Here is an 18,685-nt window from a genome sequence, read left to right on the forward strand (position 1 = left end):
TAAAACCATTGAGCTACGTGCACACTCACATCGCCAGCTCTACACTGCAAACACCGGACTCACGTCTCTCTTTGACTCCTTCCCACCTCCCCCTTTTCTTCTCATCTTCATGACCATCTGTCAACTACCGCCTTCTGTCGCCCTCATCACTCGACGAAGCCTGCTCATCCCCGCCACCACCATGGGGTCCCAAATCACCGCCTCTTCCCTCCCCCAGCTCCTCGAGCACGACACATGCGTCAAGCTGGCGGGCATCGACGTCGATGGCATCCTGCGCGGCAAGCTCGTCTCCAAGAAGAAGTTCTTGTCCATTGCCGAAGCAGGATTCGGCTTCTGCTCCGTCATTTTCGGCTGGGACATGCACGACCAGACCTACCTCAAGGAGCTCAAGGTGTCCAACGCCGAGAACGGCTACCGCGACATTCTGGCCATTCCCGACCTCTCCACCTTTCGAAGGGTGCCGTGGGAGGACAACGTGCCTTTTTTCCTCGTCAACTTCTTCGACCCGGAAACCAAGAAGCCCATTGCCCCCTGTTCAAGGGGCCTGCTCAAGACGCAGCTGGACAAGGTCCACGCCAAGGGCTACGGAGCCATGGCTGGCGGTATGTTTCTTTTTTTGCCTCCAGACCGACCACTTGGGACAAGCTAACTAGAGTCCTTGACAAAAGCTGAATACGAATTCTACACCTTCCGCAACCCAAACAGCGACTCGGCCTCCCCGGCCGGCTTCCTCCTGCAAAACCCGCCTCATCAGCTGCCCTCCCTGACCGAGGGCATGTTCGGCTACTCGCTCAACCGCCCCGTCCACAACAAGGACTGGTACTACGACGTGTACAACACGTGTGCCCGCTTCTCCTGCGACATCGAGGGCTGGCACACCGAGTCCGGCCCGGGCGTCTACGAGGCGGCCCTCGAGTTCGGCGAGGTGGCTGACATGGCCGACCGCGCCAGCCTGTTCAAGTACGTCGTCAAGAGCGTGGGCATCAACCACGGCATCACGCCGTGCTTCATGGCCAAGCCGAAACAGGGCCTCCCCGGAAACAGCGGCCACATGCACATCTCCATCGTCGACGGCGACGGCAAGAACCTGCTCGCCAGGGACACCACGGACCCCGACGCCAAGTGGAACGACATTGCGGCCCTGTCCGATCTGGGCCGGCACTTCCTGGCGGGCCTCCTCGAGGGCCTGCCGGACATCATGCCCATGCTGGCCCCGACGGTCAACTCGTACAAGCGGCTCGTCGAGAACTTTTGGGCGCCCGTCACTGTGTCGTGGGGGCTGGAGCACCGCGCCGCTTCCATCCGCCTCATTTCGCCGCCGACGTCCAAGCCCGGCGCCACGAGGTTCGAGGTCCGCACGCCTGGCGCCGATTCAAATCCTCACTTTGTCTTGGCCGCCATTCTGGGCTGTGGGTGGCGCGGCGTAGAGAAGAAGCTGGAGATTCCGTGCCCGCCGCTTGCCCTGGGGCAGGATACAGGCGGTGCGGGCGACGTGGGCGAGCGGCTGGCCAAGAGTCTCAAGGAGGCTACGGCGCGATTTATGAGAAAGGATAGCATCGCGAGGGAGATTTTCGGCGACGATTTCGTCGATCATTTCGGCGGCACCAGAGAGAACGAGGTTCGGTTGTTTGACGAGGCTGTTACGGATTGGTACGTGCTTCAACCACTTCGCATCAAACCAGCACATCATGTGCCTTTGCTGACCAGCTCATTCTAGGGAAATGAAGCGTTACATTGAAACCGTCTAAGGGAGTGGGCGATGGGCAATGCCTAGTCGGTCATGACGATACCCCTGTTGGATTACATGTTGCATGTGTATATTTGTGTTTCTATTCGCGGTGGGGCCATTGCTGTTACGCCGTTAGTCCATGATTGATGATTTATATATTACGAGTACCTCAACATCAGGCAGTTGCCCTCTCCTGTCGGCTTGTGGGCTTCTGCCAACTCTCCTTGTTTCCGTGACGATTGTCCCACCGGTCATCAGCAAACCGGCTTCGCTACACAATTCTATGCGCCGCGTAGCTCGACACGCCCAATGTAGTTGTCACTTACAGCTCGAGGGCGGAATGGAGTATTTGACACAGCTGCTCTTGCAAAACTGGATTGATCAGCGCCTCCTGCCAGTGGAGGTCTTATTTTGGTAGGTCCCCTACATTTCCTTTACACATCAACTACTGGTGGTAGTTTATCCTCATTTTTGACGACAACGTGCAGACAAACTTCACATACCTTAGTAAAATCTACCAAATTCATCCAGAATAATGAAGCCTGTTCGGGTTGGGACGAAGTCCGCACAAAACCACCAGGTCGCAGATGCTCCAAACTCATAAGGCCGGCTTTTTGTGCACAGCATGTCCTGCGCTGCCGGAGAGAGATAAATCAAGGCCCAAATATTTCCTCACTGCCAGATACGCGCATCTGCGCTACCAGCGTTGTGCTTTCAGACACGCGTAGCGTGATGGGATCAAGTAGTGCAACGTCAGGTACCGTTCAAGATTCGAAGTTGAACGAAACCGGCCGGGACTACGGCTGGTGTACTCGACATGATCTAGAACATCGTCATGTCCAACGGACCCCTTCACTCACACCCCCTGCTGCCTTTGCAGAACGCTATTTCTGCATCCGACTTGGCGGCACAACCAACCGCATCAGCTGCTGACGTCGTATTGCGCTACGCGTGTTTCTCAACTTGACCGCCGCTCTGCCACGTCAGACCTTTGTGCCGGTGGCGTCGAGAAAATCTACGCTTCCGCAAGCGATTTTTGGCAAAGTTCGATGCGAAAGTGGTGCCATCGTCCTCGATGACCGAATCGCCTGTTACACCCAGACACCAACGCCATGGTTACGGGTATAAAACTATCCCGAAAACGACACATGGGACTGTTACTATGGTCATGCTCCGATACTGTGCCCTGAACCATGACCTTGGCCGGTTGCTGGATGAAGATATGGCCTGGATCGGAAGTGACGGGTATTTGACAGTATACTGGGTAGAGTGGCCAGGAATTCAGGTTTTTGACTACTCTTTCAAGGTGGCTGGATGTGTAAAGTGCTCGGATCGAAGCTTGTATTTGTGACCCCTGGTATATCTATAAATACAGCAGCGAGTCTCGACAGCCCTTGCAACATGTATCCGGAGAAGGGTCTGATCGGCCAGGGACTTTTACAGTGCCTCTAATCTCCTCTTCTACTCTCATCGTGTGCTCAGATGACTCACATCTTTTACTGCGGGAGGATGGACCGCAGCGTTCGAACAAAGCCGTTGGTAGGATTTCCAGACTGATCAAGTATCTTGCTCGCCTTGGTGCCGCTTCAGTAACAGGGCTTGACTTTTCTGTGGCGGTAATCACGGCGGCGCAGGAGCTTGCTGCTCAAACAACTGGCAATGGCGGCGAGAAGCTTACATTTGTCGAGGCGTCTTTATCTAATGCGTTGAATATCGTACCGCCAGGCGGCTTTGACCTCGTTTACGTTAGCATTGGCTCCTTGTGCTTTATGCCTATAATAAAAGAATGGGCTAAATTATTACTGGCCTTTTGAAGCCAGGTGGGCGGCTCTTTCTCCGCGAGTTCCATCCGGTATTGTGGTCTTTGGATAGGGGAAGCTCTCAGGATTTAATCATCAGCACTCCGTATTTTGAGCGTCAGAAACCGACTATTCTTAAGGCGCCGACATCCTACGCTGACTCGACAACGGGCCAGGATTTTAAGCTGACTACCTTTGCTATATATAACCATGGAATCGGCGAGGCGACACAAGCGCTGCTAGAGGAGGGAATGAAGTTGACGTTACTAAAGGAGCACCAGAGTGCGCCGTTGTTGAGTATGCTGAGACCACTCATGGTCAAGGAGAATGGTGAGTCGGCACTTGAGCAGTACGTGCATACGTCGCTAATATGTGCACAGCAGAATACTCTTTAAAGGACCGGCCGTGGCGGCTGCCTCTTTCCTACACGATACAGGCTGTTAAAGAGTCATGGCATCGCTCAGGTTCCGTTCCCTAGCCAGGGGGTCCTGGTTATAGAGGGGTTGGAGGGCTGGCCAAAGACATGAATAAATGTTGATGCAGTTTATAGCCCTTGCTCCAAGCAAGAACTGAGCTTCTAAAACATTCTACGCTGGCCAACAGAGCTAAATTGGCTTCTATACAAGTTGGGAGTCTGGGGACTTGGTCAAGTTGTCAATTCCTCGCCATGTTCCATGTTGGATGTGTGGCGAGACGCAGGTGGCTATTCTTTTCACACTCCCAAATATAGTATGATTGAACGTGCGCTTGTTACATGACCAGTCCACGCAAACTCGTCTGGTATCATGTCCTCATGGCTTCGTATACACTAGGCATTATAATTCAGCCAATTCGACAATGTCCTTGGATGGCGAGTCCCCCCTTTCTGCAACATGCGCACCTTTAGTGGACGTTATATCCTCTAGCTCAGCGCACAACCCCTGGACCTCGGCCACGGTATTATAGTGAACGAAGCTGACGCGGATGATGCCGTCGCTGTGCGGCCTCAGAACGTCAAATGTCGGCCGTGGCGCCCAGCAATCGCCCCAGGTGATCCGGAACCGGTCGCGGACATGAACCTGCATGACAATGTCACTGGACTGCCGCCCAAGCACCTCGAATACCACAATCGACACTCGGTGACTCGGATCTGCCGTACGCTTCCCAAACACGCGATATACCGTGGGTCGGCTGAGGAGATAGTCCAGCATGACTTTGGTCAAGACCGTCTCGTGCTGGATGATGGCGTCCCATCCAAGATCCCCCAGATACTTGGCGATTGGGCCACACATTGCTTCCAGCTCGTAGCAAGCCGCCCCCAAGTGGAGTTTGCCGTCAAGCGTGGCGTGGTCGCGCCAGAAATGGTTGATGCTCGTCATGTAACGATCCTGCGCGCGACGGTGCGCGTATAGCTGCGCCATGTGCGGGCCGAATACCTTGTACCAGCTAAAACAGTAGAAATCGACGTCGAGCAATTTGACATCAACGGGCCGATGGGGGATCCAGGCAACGCCGTCCACGGCGATGACGCAGCCAGGGATGGTATGGACGAGGCGGGCCAGCTCTCGGATAGGATGTATCGTCCCCACCACGTTGGAAACGTGATTGCAAGTGACGATGCGTGTCTTGGGAGTCAACAGAGGCCTGAGTGAGTCGACGGTGAGGCAGGGGTCGTCTTCCCCCTCTTGTGACGGCGTCCACCATTTGATGGTGGTGCCTAGGCTTCGGGCAAGATGGATCCAGGCACTTGCAGAGGCTTCATGGCACAGCGTAGAGCAGATGATCTCTGCATCCGAGCCGAGATGCGGCCGCAGCGACTGGCCCAAGAGCCGTAGCAAAGCGGTGGTGGACTGTCCAAAGGCTGATGGAACCGGCCTCGCGAGTAAGTGCTCGAGTATACAGAGGGCTACACAAGACCGGGCGAGGCGTTATACGTACCAATCTCGGACGGCTGGGCATTGACAAAGGCTGCGCACTGGTGCCAATTGTTCGAATACTCAGCCCGGGCGGCGGTGCTTCGTGGATCTCCGAGCCCGTGGTCAATCGGCATTCCATTCATGAGGTCGCTCGCCCTGGCCATCTCGTTCAGTATTCACTTCCATCATGGAAAACTAACTGTACATACGCCTCTATGGCCTCCTTGAGCACAACGGTACCTGCTGCGTTGTTGAACGGCACAGTCTTCCCACTGAGGACAGGAAAGTGAGGTCGGACTCGGTCCATGTCCATCACGTCGCTGGCAGATTCGCCGGCCGTGACAGCGTAAATAGCGCACTGCGCGGATTCCAATTTGGAGCTGCCATTAGGATGCGAGGGAGCATGAGTAGACGAGTCATTTTGGCCGTCTTTGGGCTCGTTGCTCCAGGCCATTTTGATAAGAGGAGATTGACAACGACGTATCGAGCAAAAGCCTGCTGTGAAACAAAGTTTCTGTGTACGGGGAGGGACGGTAAAACCGTTGACAGTAAACCTTTCTCCAAGATCATGGTTACGACTGCAATACTACATCAACAGCTCTCGTCACGTGTTACGCGGAAATGGCCGAATGTCAAAGGTTCAATGTTACACAAGGGCTTCGGTCACGAGACCTAGGGCAAAGTCCCTCACGTATTCCTCCCGGGACATGCTTGGTAACGATACCATAGCGTCAGGTTTTGCGGGCGGTGCCGTGCTCCAGGGATGGTTGTCTCTTTTCAATTATCATGGATGCCATGCGCTTGTTGCCGGCACAGCCATTCAAGTCTTGCAGATTCCAAGAACGTACTTCGTTGCCGATCCTGCAAACGGGTCCGAAACGGTCGATTCTGTGAATCGGCCATGTCCGGATCGACAAGTTCCCAATGCATCCCAAAAGTTGATCATCTCCATTGCCACGTGGACAATATCTGTGCTCAGCGCCGGAGATGCCTGGCTAAGCCTGGTGGGATTCATAGCTATTGGTATCTTGGATGTGTCGAGTTGTGTAGCCACGGTCAAGGTGAGAGACCGTGTATCAAAGGGCCAGGAAATGGGCAGCCTTCATTACGGCGGCAGTTCCTACTGTCTCCTGTTCCAGCCAGGTGTATTCCTGTGCTTTTCCCCGCTGATCAATGCTTGTCTTGATAGTCAGTCAATTATTACTGGGTGCTGCATTGCCATTAATAGCGAGCTGGCGAGGGTTACCTGAGCTGTGCTACCATTTTCCCTGCATGGTATTGAGTAATTCAAATATATATGTACTAACGGTAGTTCTCTTGCGGCATTGAATAAGATGGCTGAGGAGACCTGTTACACGGATGACACGTTGCCGTGAAGGCACGGGCCGAACCTTCAAATGTTAATCCCGACGATAGTTACACAAGGGCTCTGATCACAAGACCTAGGGCAAAGTCCCTCACCGCTTCTTAATATTAATAAAGGTCTTCCGCCCTCAGGGCTTCAAGGAAAACCAAGGACCTTTGATATCAAAGCGAAGTATTAGCTCAATACGAAAAGTTGTTCCAAGCCCCTAACACTAGACCCTTGTCACAAGACCAGAAGAAAAGAAGGAGCCGAGGTTGATTTTGTGTCTCTGCCTGTGAACTGTGTAGGTATTCACTTTGGCGTTGCGACAATCAGCAGCTCTGGCTCGCTTGTGGCTTTTAGTTTTTCACCATGACCATAATTATGATGGCCAGGTGTTCCTACAAATTTCCTGTTCTAAAAAGAGACATATAGCTCGGTCACCACTCAAGCGGATAGGCGCATCTTGCCAGTTCTGCTTGTCTCACTTTGTATCCTGTGCCCGCCCTGATGGCTGTGAAGCCTGCCAGTCCCGCGAACAGACGACTGCGGCAGGCTTGCAGATGCCAAAGACTTTGATTATCTTGGTGGTGAGGGCAGTTTCCTAACTCTGACCTAGCTACGGAACCTACTCCAACTTGCTTGGCTACACGTCAGGAATTTGCAGCATGTACTCCGTATTTCGTCATTAATCAAGAGTCGTCCAACGCCTATTGCCGCAGCCATCATTTGCCCAATCTTAGACAACGGTCGTGTCACGTTGGTGTGAGACACGGGAAAACATCCAGAGCGGGCAACGTGGCAGTGCCATGGAGTGACTTTGTTGTGAAAAACACAAATTGGGCCGTTTCCGGCGGTTGATATGGACTCCACTACGTGATCTCGGAGGCTCATACGTTCGCAGAGATCGAGAGTGAACCGTCATCTGTGTCCAACCACTCGGCAGATCAGGGAGCCTGTCTGGAGTCGACGGCCCGTAGGCTTGGTTCCGTCACTGCGGCTGCACCAGACTCTTGCAGGTAGAACGTTGGTGCAGCCCCAACGTGTAACCCAGGGAGAACTTTGAACTCTCGGTCTGGAGGGGTTCAGCTCTCCTTTATTAGTGCCTCATGCCGCCCATGATGGGTGGTGCCACAGCATACCCTTCAATATTGACAGCTACATGTATCCACTTAATATCAATAATATGTACGGACATGGAGTACGGAGTAGTTCAAGTCCATCCCGGGGCCGCAGCATGGACCCACTTCGGCACGAATTCCCGACCAGTTTCACAGCCATGTGGAGCTCCGTGATGCCGGCTTTTTAAATAAGTCAAGAGAGAGTAGAGGGTCCTCTGTGAGGGCATTGTGCTATTGGCATGATAACAGGCCAGGTCTGGAGGGTCCAGGGCCCAGACGGCCTAGCCAGCGTTGGCTCATGTTCTGGCTCTGAAAGAAGATGAGTATTAGCTCATTTGTCCCGAGTCCCGAGAGTGAATAAAAACAAGTGCAAGTGAGTAACGCATGTGTATTCTGATAATGGCTGTTGAATCTCACCATCGAATGGTGATTATAATCTCATGTATGCCGATATTGTCACGCGCTTGATTCCATCGCAACCAAAATGTCCCATCTCTTCAAGTCAGTCGGTCAATATGTAATCCAACACGAACACCAAACCTCGCATCGACTACATGCTGCTGAGAAGACATATGTGATACACTATCCATCTCTGAATAGATGCAGTCTTGTTGCCCACAAGATGCCCTGTCCGAGAAGCTGTTGCAGAGGAGATCCGGCCGAGACGAGACGCCAGGGCCGCCCCATTAGAACTTGCTTCCTCCTCATTTCCTTTTTACAACCCAAGGCACAGTTTACAGTATTTCCAAGACTTTCTCCTCTTGATCCGGTCCCTCGCCATGACATCGCTCGACAGCGCCATCGGCGGCATGGACCCGGATGAAACGGGACCCGGGTGAAACGGGACCCGGATGAAACGGGACCCGGATGAAACGGTGGCCTTCTCGGACAGCGAGATTGGCCAACCAGCGGGCAATGAGACGGCTTCACAAACGCAAAACACCGTGGGCAAAGCCCAGTTCGATCGCGTATTCCAATGCAACGTTGAGGGCTGCGAGAAGAGCTATTCTCGCGCGGGACATCTGTATCGCCATCAACTAAACTGTATATTCACCATCTCCTCGAAACAATCTTGACGCTGAGCACTCAACCTTGCGCATTCGACGGCTCCCAATAGATGCCCCAAAGAAGTTCTATCCGTGCGACTTCCTCGGCTGCTACAGAGTATTTGTGCGGCAAGAGCTGTTCGCCCGGCACCGGCAACGACACAAGAGGCGAAACGCCAGACTGCAAGACGGTAATTACTTTGCCCAGATATCGTCCAGAGACACCAGTCCGTCACTCCCTCAACCTGCGTCGATCCCCTCGTCCAATACCAACCCCCGATGGCGTCGGTCATCGACGGCAGGGTCGCTGGTGTCCCAGGCGAGAAACCAGGCAAATCAACACAGCGCCAGTTTATTACCATCGTCCCCGTTGGTCGGGGTGAATCGGGTGTTTGGCTTTCAGGACGCAAGCTCTCTCCCAATCAGACGTGTAACCTCCCCGATGGGCAGGATGCCTCGCATATTCCCGTTCAAGAGCAGCGCCCGGCGTCCACGGCCGTCGCCTCATATCAGTCCGGCCACGGCGACGAGCTTCGATCTTCCAAAGCAATTCAAGTATTCGCCAGTCAATCGCAGGACCTGCGCGCCGTCTTTTCAATCCCTACTGAGCTCAGGGGTTCACCCACAGCACATCAGGGCTTTCCAATCTCGGTCAATGGGTACTCGGATATCCCTCGCGCCGGTAACCTCGTCAGAATCGGCATCAATAGCTCAAGACACGGGACTCAATGTACTGGATTCCATGTTGAGTTCAACCGCCCCCGTCTTGACAGCTGTAAACCCCGGATTTGATTCCCTCCCCAGTCTAGCTATCCGACACTTGGTGGAAAGACATACAGCCGGCCTCCCTTTGCCATGGAGGATGATTTCACAGCGTGGTTGTTCAACGAATCATCTGTACCCTCGTCGTCAGTCGCATACCCGTCATGGACAGGCGTAATCCCCAGCTACCTGGATACTTCTCAGCTACAAACCCGGACCTATGAGATGTCACTAGGCGGAGGCATCTCACACCGGCCCATGAGTGTTGCGAGGACGTTGGATCCCGGGTCGCCGCGTACCGTCATGTCGGACGATAAGCTCCAGGAGCTCCTGCACCTTATGGCGACGCGATTCAACAAGGCTGCGTGCTCGACAGCGACCACTCGCAAGAAGTCGTTCCTGGAGGGCGATGTGAGTAACGATAATCACATCCTAAGCCTGCACATGACGCGAACATGTATCGAATCATACTGGTACCACTTCCACCCGCAGTTGCCCATCCTGCATCGCTCGGCCTTTGTCGCCGACCACGTGCCCAATCTCCTTCTCCTGGCTATAATCGCCATCGGCGCGTCGACACTGGATCGTATCCACGGCCCAGAAGTAATCGAGACAGTCTCCGAGTTGGCCAATTTCATCGTCTGGCATCTCCGATGGGAGATATTCTGGACGCCGAGTTTCAGGCCCCGACCAAACTCTGGGTATACCAGGCCCTGCTGCTCATAGAGGTCCACGAGAAGATGTATTCCACGCGCTTCCTCCACGAGCGGGCGCACATCCACCACGGCACCACACTGGCCCTGATGCGACGCGGCGACTGGTTCATCAGGCGCTCCGCGGACTGCTCGGCAGACGACCAGCTGGGCTCGATCACGACGCCCGACTCTGCGCTGGACGAATCCTGGACACACTGGATCAGGGGCGAAGCCACGCGGAGGGTCGTCTTTGCAGCCCTTGTGCTGGACTCGACACACGCCCCCATGTTTGGACAGCCTGCCAAGATGACGGCGCACGAGCTTCGGCTGCCGCTGTCCTGCGATGAGGCATTATGGTCGGCGACCAGTGCGGCCGACGTGGTACGGGTGCAGTCCAGCCTGCGAGCGAGTGGCGCGAAGCCCATTATGTTTCTAGACGGGCTCAAAGAAACTCTTGACGGACGGCGAATGCAGATCGACGCCTTCGGGAGGTCCATTATCATGACAGGCTTGCTCAGCGTCCTGTGGTATATGAAGCAGCGCGGGCGGCAGACGTGCTCCCTCGACATTGCACCGTCGTCAGGCGGCTGAGATAATCGGCGGCCAGTATTGCTCCGGGCCTTTGATCACTGGCGGCGGGACTTTGACGATGCCCTCGGACAGAACGGATCGCCGGCCTTTGGCTGCGAATATTAGGCCCGGCGGCCGCCCAGCGACGACTACTTGACCGAAACGCGCGGCATGTTACACGGCCTCGCCCACATCGCATCGCATATAGATATTATCGAATGGCAGAGCTTCGCTGACGCCGTCCAGCGCGCGGGAAAGTCGCGAGAGAATAGCGCCGCTCTTGAAAAGACGGTCAAGCGATGGGCCGTCGAGGCCTCGGCCCGCGAAGCCGCCTTTTACGCCTTGAAGTTCCTGTTTGAGTGTTTACTACACGGACCTTCCAAGGACGAGGACGCCTAATCGGGACGGGACAACTACAACCTCAACCGCCCGTAGGTCATGTACATGGCGGCGTTGGTCGTGTGGTGCTATGGGTTTGCGGTGGATGGCCCGATCCTATTGCCGCCTGCTCTGATGACGGCGGCTAAGCAACGCCGCCATATGCCCGAGTTGCTAAGGCGCGTGCGCGGCGTGCGATCTCCTCATGTCTACAAGGGATGCAACGGCGCAATCGGTGTCTGGGGCTGTTGATGATTCTGCGCGACGGGTTTGTCAAGACGCGATGGGAGCTGTTGACAGAAGCCGCCAGTTTGCTAGGCAACTTCATTGCAAGCCTACGAGGCTGACAACACCAGGCTTGTTTTTGAGATACGTCATCTTCCGTCAGTGTCACGATAGTATCATCATGGGTACCGGTGTTGCCAGTGTCGCGACAGGCACCAACCATCGGGCCTGCATAGGCTGCCTCAGAATGAGTATAGATATGATGAACTATAGTCGTCTCTCAAATGGTTAGGAATCAGGCACAACTCTGACTTGGGATTCTTCATACCATCCTTGACTGGTGATGAGAAGGCAGTACAACAGGCCCTACCTGCGGCTGCCTACAAATTTGAACATTCTTATTCCGTCCTCGGGGTGTAATCCAATTAGACGTGTGAATCCTTTATTTTATTTTATTTTCGTCGTATTGTGACGCATAAGTGTCTGAAGATTTCCCAGCATCTACTGGTCACTACCACCTTGCGCGACAATTCATTTCAATCACCATTCGCGCAGCACTCGCCGTCCACAAGGACAGACACTATTTGTATTGCGATGGCTGGCCACATCCAAGGCCGGGTTGCCGTCGAAAAAGTCAACCGGCCGCAAATGTAACTCGTGACGCTCCACGGGCATCACCAGCCAATCCTCCACTCGAGGGGAATGCGCAAAGCTAAAAACGGCCCAGACAACCACATCAGTGTTCTCAATATCGTCATTGCGGGCCGCCGTGTCGTAGCAGCCCCCTTCTTCATCGCGTGACATGTTGGTGAACTCGCTGCCAGCCCAGAACTCGTAGTCGGCGTGCCGCGTCACCCAGACATGGTGTCTGGCATACTTGGCATGGTGGCCAATGTCGGACGCTGCATCCGCCATGAGCAGTTGCGTGGGCGCCGGGGCAAATTTGTACGACACCGGGCGGCCAGAGACGGGGTTGATATTGGAAGGGTTGGATATCTTGACCACGCGGTTGGTCAACGGCGAGGCGTCAATATGCGTGGACTTGGTAATGGTTGTGGACTGCACCTCGTAGCCGTTGCCATATGGATTCCTCGTTGGCTCCATCGGCATGGATATGGAATCCTCCACGGTTACCGTGTTGGCATACCCATCAATGGCTGGATCGATGCGCACGGCAAAGATGTGTTGATGGCTCTGAGCTAAAACACCCGGCCCCACGACGGTGCCGTACGGCGACGTCTTGCCCGGATCGATGCCTTCGGGCGACATGATTCCCGTGGGGCGCACCTCGAGATATATGCCTCCTGCCAGGTCCGGGTAGTAGGAAAAGATGTATTCATAGTTGCCCAGCGTGATGGTGTATTAGATGACCAGCTTGCGGTTACGCACAACCACAGCACGGTCCGTCATTAAGTTCAATATTAGTATATTTCCATGGGATCCCATCGTCGAGCTCGTGAATACAGCAGATATTTCTCGCAAGACGGAGCTTTCCGCTTGGCGTGACGAGGTTGGCATCCATATACTTGATTGCACCCAGACAGTCGCAGTTCAGTCCAAGGTTATTTGCGGTGCGGCCGGCTCCAGCGTCGCCGTAGTCGAAGGCCTGTTTACAGTGGTAAGGGGCCGGGGATCACAGTAAGGCACCGTCAGCTCGCTAAAAGACAATCGATGCACAACGCTGCGGTAGTCAAAGCGGATATCATGGAGCACTACGCATTCCCGAGGCGTAAGGGAGATGCGCAGCCGCCACTTCTGCCACTCCAACAGGCTATTGTCCGTCATGGTGAAGGAGGGGCCTTCTGGCTGTAGCCGTTCGACACGAACAAGTGACTCGGTGGCTGTACCCATAACGGGACAAATGGGGAGTGGGAAGGAGGAATGATTCACGTCATCATTGCCCTTGGTCATGTCTCGAATAAAATAAAAGAGCTGCGTGAGGCGAGCGGTGTAGTCGTCCCCAAAGTCCGAGCCCCCATATGGCCAGGGGTCAATGGCTACCTCCTAGCCAGGGGGGAGGTTCCATCTCCGCCACGACGCGCTGGAATATCGGGCTGGTGAGATCATTGTCAATAAACTCTTGGAACTCGTCGACGGTGAATGAGGCTCGTTGTTTTGGGTGGAGGCACCGCTTGTCGACCTCTTCGCCTGTAACCAGGTCCATGGTGGATTCCATGTAAGATCGGCTCCCATCATGCTCAATCACGTCGTATTGAGCACGAGCACGGCGAGGGGGTCGGGGGGTGTCTGCACAGAGAGTGCCGGCATGCTCTGCGTCGAGATGAGGGATGAGCAGGGCCTCGGGGGCTTCGAGGTTGAAGATGTTTCGACAAAACAATCCCCTTTTACGCGCGCGTCTAATAGCCGCGCTGGCCAGTACAATTCATCCGCGGAAAGCGAGTCTAGGGAGTGTTTTACACTCATGGTGCATGTAAAGACGGTAGCCTGTTATGAGGTTGCTTATTAAAAGATGTTGATGAGAAAATAAAAATAAAAGTACAAGTTATTAGAGATAGAGTACATATGTAGTTGTTATTTGTAGAAACCAGATGACATTCTGCCAGCGATGGAAGGAGCAGGGCTTCATTGTGCGTATAATGTTGCTACTGGCAGATGGCCTACACTGCTCAGACGAGTAGAGTCAAGTCTGCTATCAACCATCAATCGATCAATTGATCACTGCCCACCCATCCCTGGAAGCTCCCCAGCGCCAAGTTTGCTGTCCTCGCATGCATGTAGAGAGACTTCAAATGTTGACACATCAATTGCGGCTGGAACAAGACCCAACTCTGGGCGGGATCGCGGGGATTGGGTCCCGCCGGCGATTTAGTTTCCAAGCGGCACTGGGCTCCCCAGACATCGACCCCAACACCCGCGCCGCGGCCATCCACCCTAGCCCACCTAGGCTCGGCCCTAACCCTAACCCAGGTAACGCATGACCCGCGGGTTGGTTCAAGACTTGCACCGTCGGAGCCGGCAGCGTTGTGACAAGCGACATTACTCCATTCCATGTTGTCGCAGGGAGCCCTGTTCAAGATAATCCGCAAGATCACTACTGCCATAGACGAGACGGATAAGGGGCTGGGTTGACTTTTTTATTATTTCTTCTTGTCTAATGTGGAAGCCTCGGCGTAGTTCTATACTATAACGGCACTTGGAGTTTATAATCGCCAGTGCCAGGTCTATGCTTGCTCTGTGTGATGGAGGGGTGGAACTAAAGACAATATGAGACATGTCGTATAAAAGGGCGATCTGATGTCTGCATAATGGATAGAAAAAAGGCATACGAGTATAAAGAGGCCTTGGAATATTCGTGGCTGGGCCGAAGCAACATGCCGTCAGCCCAGTTGTCTTCAGTCCCAGCAATCGAGTCCTCGTCACCTCGTAAGGACCCGCTGGTGCTTAAAACAGCGTCTTCACTTTTGCCCCGTTGTTGGGCAACTTGGCCCTTAGTAACGCACCAGGCTTTTGTCTGAGGTCGGTGCCATTGTTCCACATGGGCTGGTATGGCAACTGATTGATGATGATGTAGATGTATCCGTCTTCCGAGACCGACAGTCCATCCGGCCAGATGATGCGCGGGTCCCGGATAAAAGGGGCAACCCTCAGCGTCGTAGGGTCGTAGGCGTACACTGCGTTCTGCTCCGGCATTGCCTGGTAAATGAAGCCGTTGGAGTCTCCCTCGAACCCATTTCCATTCCCGCCACGCTGGCCCAGGTTCCGAACGGCGCTGTTGGCAGCTTGGATGCATGCAGGCGAGGTATGGTCAAGAAGGTATTTCGTCTCAATGGAAAACAAATAATCCGATGTCATGGATGAAAAGAAAAGGGTTGAGCCCGTGAGATCGAGCTGAATTCCATCCAGTCCTTGCGGCAAATGTGTGAAAGGTCCGGAAGGGGTTTCTTGATAGAATGGCATGCCCTGATAGCTGGGGACAACGCCATATCCAGACAATCCAGCTGGGTGTCGGTCCAAATGGCGCCAGGATTTGCCCGTTCCCAGATCGAGAACAATAATGCCGTTGCGTCCCTCGGGCGACTCATCGCTGAGGTATGCGACGCCTTGACCAGAGGTGGTGATATTCTCCCGGAAGTCAAATCGCATATCGTTGACAGAGGAGTCTGGGTAGCTGACGGTTGATGGGAAGAGGTAGGTCCGAACGATGGTATCATTGTCCAGGTTAACTGCCACAAGCTTCGCCCCCCCTTGATGACGAAATAGTCAGTGTTCTATCGCTTGGAGAGATTCTCCTATGATGCGAGATGCATACCTGGTAGACCGTAGGCCATTTGCGACGCATCATTTGGACGACCTGTATCCAACACCCACAGTGTCTCTGATCGGTTGGCCGTTTTCGGCGTCACATAGAGTGCTTGCACGCTGATGAATCCAGTCGAATTCTGTGAACCAAACAACGTCCCGTCGATTGTCTGTGTAGAGTTCGCAGAGGGAACATTGTACTGCGGGAGGTAGGCCTTCTCGGCGGTAGAGTTCACCACCTCGCCCAAAGTGAAGGAGACGTTGCCCGGGTAGTATGACACGAATATTCGTCCCTTGCTAGACACTGCAAACCCCACGGGCCAATCTTGGTAAAAGTAATGGGCCTCTTCAATGGCAGGGCCGTAAGAACCAGTGTCGACTCGGAGAATAGTGTTGGACGTATTTTGGAATGTTATCGGCGAGTTGGCAAAGGCCAGCCGAGTTATAAGAGAGAACACTAATGGCAATGATGCCTTCATCCTAATAGTATTTGAGTAAACAAGCGGAAAGGTACTATGATGGTGCACTGCAGCGGTTATGTCACAGAAAGGAGACGACGAATGCCAAGTACGGTCGCAAGTCGGATATCTGGCAGCCTCAAGCCTCGTTTTCTTTTCAATTTTGCATAAAACTACCAAGAAAGATTCTCGTGATTTATATTTTCGGTATCCATCCGCTTCGTCATTATAACCTAGCTCAACGGATGAATCTACCGCTTTGTACTGCTGCCTGCGCTGGCGATCATATCCACCAGACGCGTACCCTTATGCTGCTGGCAGTGCGTAAGCTCCAATGGACAATGGGGCGTTGCAGATCGAAGATTTCCCTAGCCACCTACCAAAATTAGTGTAGCTGGTTAACGCATCGTTTACCAGAATCTCAATGTGACCCTCCATAGTGGGACGAGCCTGTCTATATCCAGCAAGGGGAAGAATTAGGTTTGCCGTATTCCCGGACATTCCGGACCACCGAGGGTCCCAGATGCGCAGTCTACAGAGTAGCTGTTCAACCTAACAAGGCATTGCTGTCACATTATCAGTGACCCAGATGGGTTTAGGGTGCCATCATCCCGAGTTTCCGAGCAAGCAGCGAACCCAGGTCTTTTGCTAGCTACACCAATGCGACTCCATACTTTGATTCATCTATGATGTAATAAACTATGGGCCCCGGGGCAGCGATCTCATTGATTCATTATTGGCTTCCTGCGTCATCGTGGTAGCAACGGAATTCAGCCACGACCATGTCACCAACGAATTGACTAGTAGCCTTTGGCACTTCCCTACTTCCTCATGGAGTTACAGAGTTACATGTACGTTCTTGCCATTTGTTTCATGTGACTGCGTCACGGTGGAAATCTAATACAAGCCTTCAATGTTCTTACTGGATGGATGCTATTTCCAAAAACGGACGCAGCTGGTGCTACGGGGAATTAGCCAAAAGCTTAAAGCCGGACATGCGCAATATCCGGGCGCCATCTCAACGTGTTGCCAAATGTAACGTGCTCTAGCGATATCGCGCCACAAGCGAAAAAAACATAAAAATCAGCATTTGTCTCATTCTAAAAAAAATCCAACTATTATCTACCGTACAGCCACCAGCAAAAAACTCGACTTTAGGATTCTAGCATCACTTCATTCTCACCATGTCAACACACGTGCACATCACGCGAGCTAGCGAACTAGACGCCGGCATCGGCCAAACAGAGGGAATGATTAGGAAAGGAGCAATCATTGGAAAATCCGACAGGATATGTTCCCTGGGTAAGTAGACCTCGTGGTTGGTCAAAATTCCGCCCCTCTGCGATCAGTTTCCATCGTTGTTCGCAGATCAGGCCAGAGACCTTCGTATTCATCAATCCTATGACAAGAATGCTAATGCAGACCTTTAAAGTTATGACGGCCAAGCCGCACACATCTTCCGTAATCCACCACCATGGAGGTTCGTATCTGTTCCCCGTGCACTTGTCTTTGCAAGTCTCTCTAGTGACACGTGCTAAAAGATGCTTCCGTTCAGATCAGGACACCATCATTTTCGCTTCCAGCGGTCACGGGTCCCTTGTCCTCGAGGGAGGGTCGAAACGGCAGGATTTGGCACCGGGCGACTTTGCGTTCATTCCGGCGCGTACAGAACACCAGGAAGTAAACGACAGCGATGAAGAGGTGACGTGGGTGGTGATGAGGACGGGGAAAACCCCTGCCACGGTCAATCTTGAAGGGTGGCAACAAAAGGCATGAAGGTTTACAGGTTCTGTCCACAGCCTGTCGCGCGGGCTTACACGTCAAAAGTAGGCTACCATGTTGGTTATAGAACCTGTAAATTATTATTTCTGTATTCGGGCTGCGTGTGGTGAATTGAAATGTGCCAACTGTTCTCTCATTCCTGTGCTCTAGGGATTTAGATTGTATCGTGATGTCGAATAACATAGTACGCATCCTATCTAAATGACAGCCGGTCAAGGCTGTGCGGACAGATGCACTGCTCTCCTGTCCCAACTCATCAAATGCCATGCCAGGATATTAGTTAGCCAGATATACTGAAGTGATACGACACGCCGAGGGCGGTCGACGCTAGAGAATCGAATAATAGCAGCAGTCATATTAATGCAGGCGGCGCCACGGCCACAACCACAGCTTCCACGGCGTCGCGTGCGACTGTTGGTCGGGGCGATGACGGATGGCCATCAAGCTTACTGCTTGTCTTCATAACGCAGGTCGCGGAAACCGCGGCCGTAGACAATATCTGACTCCTCGAGACGCAAGATTGCGTCGACGGTGAAGATATTGCTGGTGCAAAAGCTGGAGGCGGCCTGTGCCAATCTCGTTGTCGAGTCTGGTCTCTCAGAAATCGCATGGTGGGGCAC

The 18,685-nt window shown here is 53.5% G+C and overlaps 9 protein-coding genes across 9 annotated transcripts; 5 read left to right on the top strand and 4 right to left on the bottom strand.

Moving 5' to 3' along the window:
* Positions 1-109: 109 nt before the first annotated feature.
* Positions 110-1,748, top strand: glnA2 (Type-1 glutamine synthetase 2; the record flags this gene model as incomplete). The annotated part of the gene is made up of 3 exons (XM_066129493.1): positions 110-602; positions 669-1,650; positions 1,718-1,748. 3 exons carry the CDS (start codon positions 110-112, stop codon positions 1,746-1,748), a joined length of 1,506 nt encoding a protein of 501 aa, XP_065985911.1.
* Positions 1,749-4,343: 2,595 nt separating this feature from the next.
* Positions 4,344-5,877, bottom strand: ustD (Cysteine desulfurase-like protein ustD; the record flags this gene model as incomplete). Its single annotated transcript, XM_014687493.1, has 3 exons — positions 4,344-5,368; positions 5,446-5,579; positions 5,633-5,877. The coding sequence occupies 3 exons, from the start codon at positions 5,875-5,877 to the stop codon at positions 4,344-4,346; spliced, it is 1,404 nt and encodes a 467-aa protein (XP_014542979.1).
* A 3,337-nt stretch (positions 5,878-9,214) lies between these two features.
* On the top strand, positions 9,215-9,727 carry G6M90_00g000900 (uncharacterized protein; the record flags this gene model as incomplete). Its single annotated transcript, XM_066129494.1, has 1 exon — positions 9,215-9,727. One exon carries the CDS (start codon positions 9,215-9,217, stop codon positions 9,725-9,727), a length of 513 nt encoding a protein of 170 aa, XP_065986126.1.
* A 63-nt stretch (positions 9,728-9,790) lies between these two features.
* klf1_0 (Zinc finger protein klf1) lies at positions 9,791-10,983 on the top strand (the record flags this gene model as incomplete). Its single annotated transcript, XM_014687492.2, has 2 exons — positions 9,791-10,300; positions 10,381-10,983. 2 exons carry the CDS (start codon positions 9,791-9,793, stop codon positions 10,981-10,983), a joined length of 1,113 nt encoding a protein of 370 aa, XP_014542978.2.
* Positions 10,984-11,133: 150 nt separating this feature from the next.
* G6M90_00g000920 (uncharacterized protein) lies at positions 11,134-11,361 on the top strand (the record flags this gene model as incomplete). The annotated part of the gene is made up of 1 exon (XM_066129495.1): positions 11,134-11,361. One exon carries the CDS (start codon positions 11,134-11,136, stop codon positions 11,359-11,361), a length of 228 nt encoding a protein of 75 aa, XP_065986144.1.
* Positions 11,362-12,105: 744 nt separating this feature from the next.
* AO-I_0 (Copper amine oxidase 1) lies at positions 12,106-12,834 on the bottom strand (the record flags this gene model as incomplete). Its single annotated transcript, XM_014687491.1, has 1 exon — positions 12,106-12,834. One exon carries the CDS (start codon positions 12,832-12,834, stop codon positions 12,106-12,108), a length of 729 nt encoding a protein of 242 aa, XP_014542977.1.
* A 282-nt stretch (positions 12,835-13,116) lies between these two features.
* Positions 13,117-13,729, bottom strand: AO-I_1 (Copper amine oxidase 1; the record flags this gene model as incomplete). Its single annotated transcript, XM_014687490.1, has 2 exons — positions 13,117-13,478; positions 13,567-13,729. 2 exons carry the CDS (start codon positions 13,727-13,729, stop codon positions 13,117-13,119), a joined length of 525 nt encoding a protein of 174 aa, XP_014542976.1.
* A 1,238-nt stretch (positions 13,730-14,967) lies between these two features.
* Positions 14,968-16,304, bottom strand: G6M90_00g000950 (uncharacterized protein; the record flags this gene model as incomplete). Its single annotated transcript, XM_014687489.1, has 2 exons — positions 14,968-15,770; positions 15,836-16,304. 2 exons carry the CDS (start codon positions 16,302-16,304, stop codon positions 14,968-14,970), a joined length of 1,272 nt encoding a protein of 423 aa, XP_014542975.1.
* A 1,163-nt stretch (positions 16,305-17,467) lies between these two features.
* On the top strand, positions 17,468-18,059 carry G6M90_00g000960 (uncharacterized protein; the record flags this gene model as incomplete). Its single annotated transcript, XM_066129496.1, has 3 exons — positions 17,468-17,585; positions 17,716-17,763; positions 17,839-18,059. 3 exons carry the CDS (start codon positions 17,468-17,470, stop codon positions 18,057-18,059), a joined length of 387 nt encoding a protein of 128 aa, XP_065986111.1.
* Between the last annotated feature and the right edge of the window lie 626 nt (positions 18,060-18,685).

The sequence above is a fragment of the Metarhizium brunneum genome, chromosome 1 (genome assembly GCF_013426205.1).
Source record: "Metarhizium brunneum chromosome 1, complete sequence".
Classification (NCBI taxonomy): domain Eukaryota; kingdom Fungi; phylum Ascomycota; class Sordariomycetes; order Hypocreales; family Clavicipitaceae; genus Metarhizium; species Metarhizium brunneum.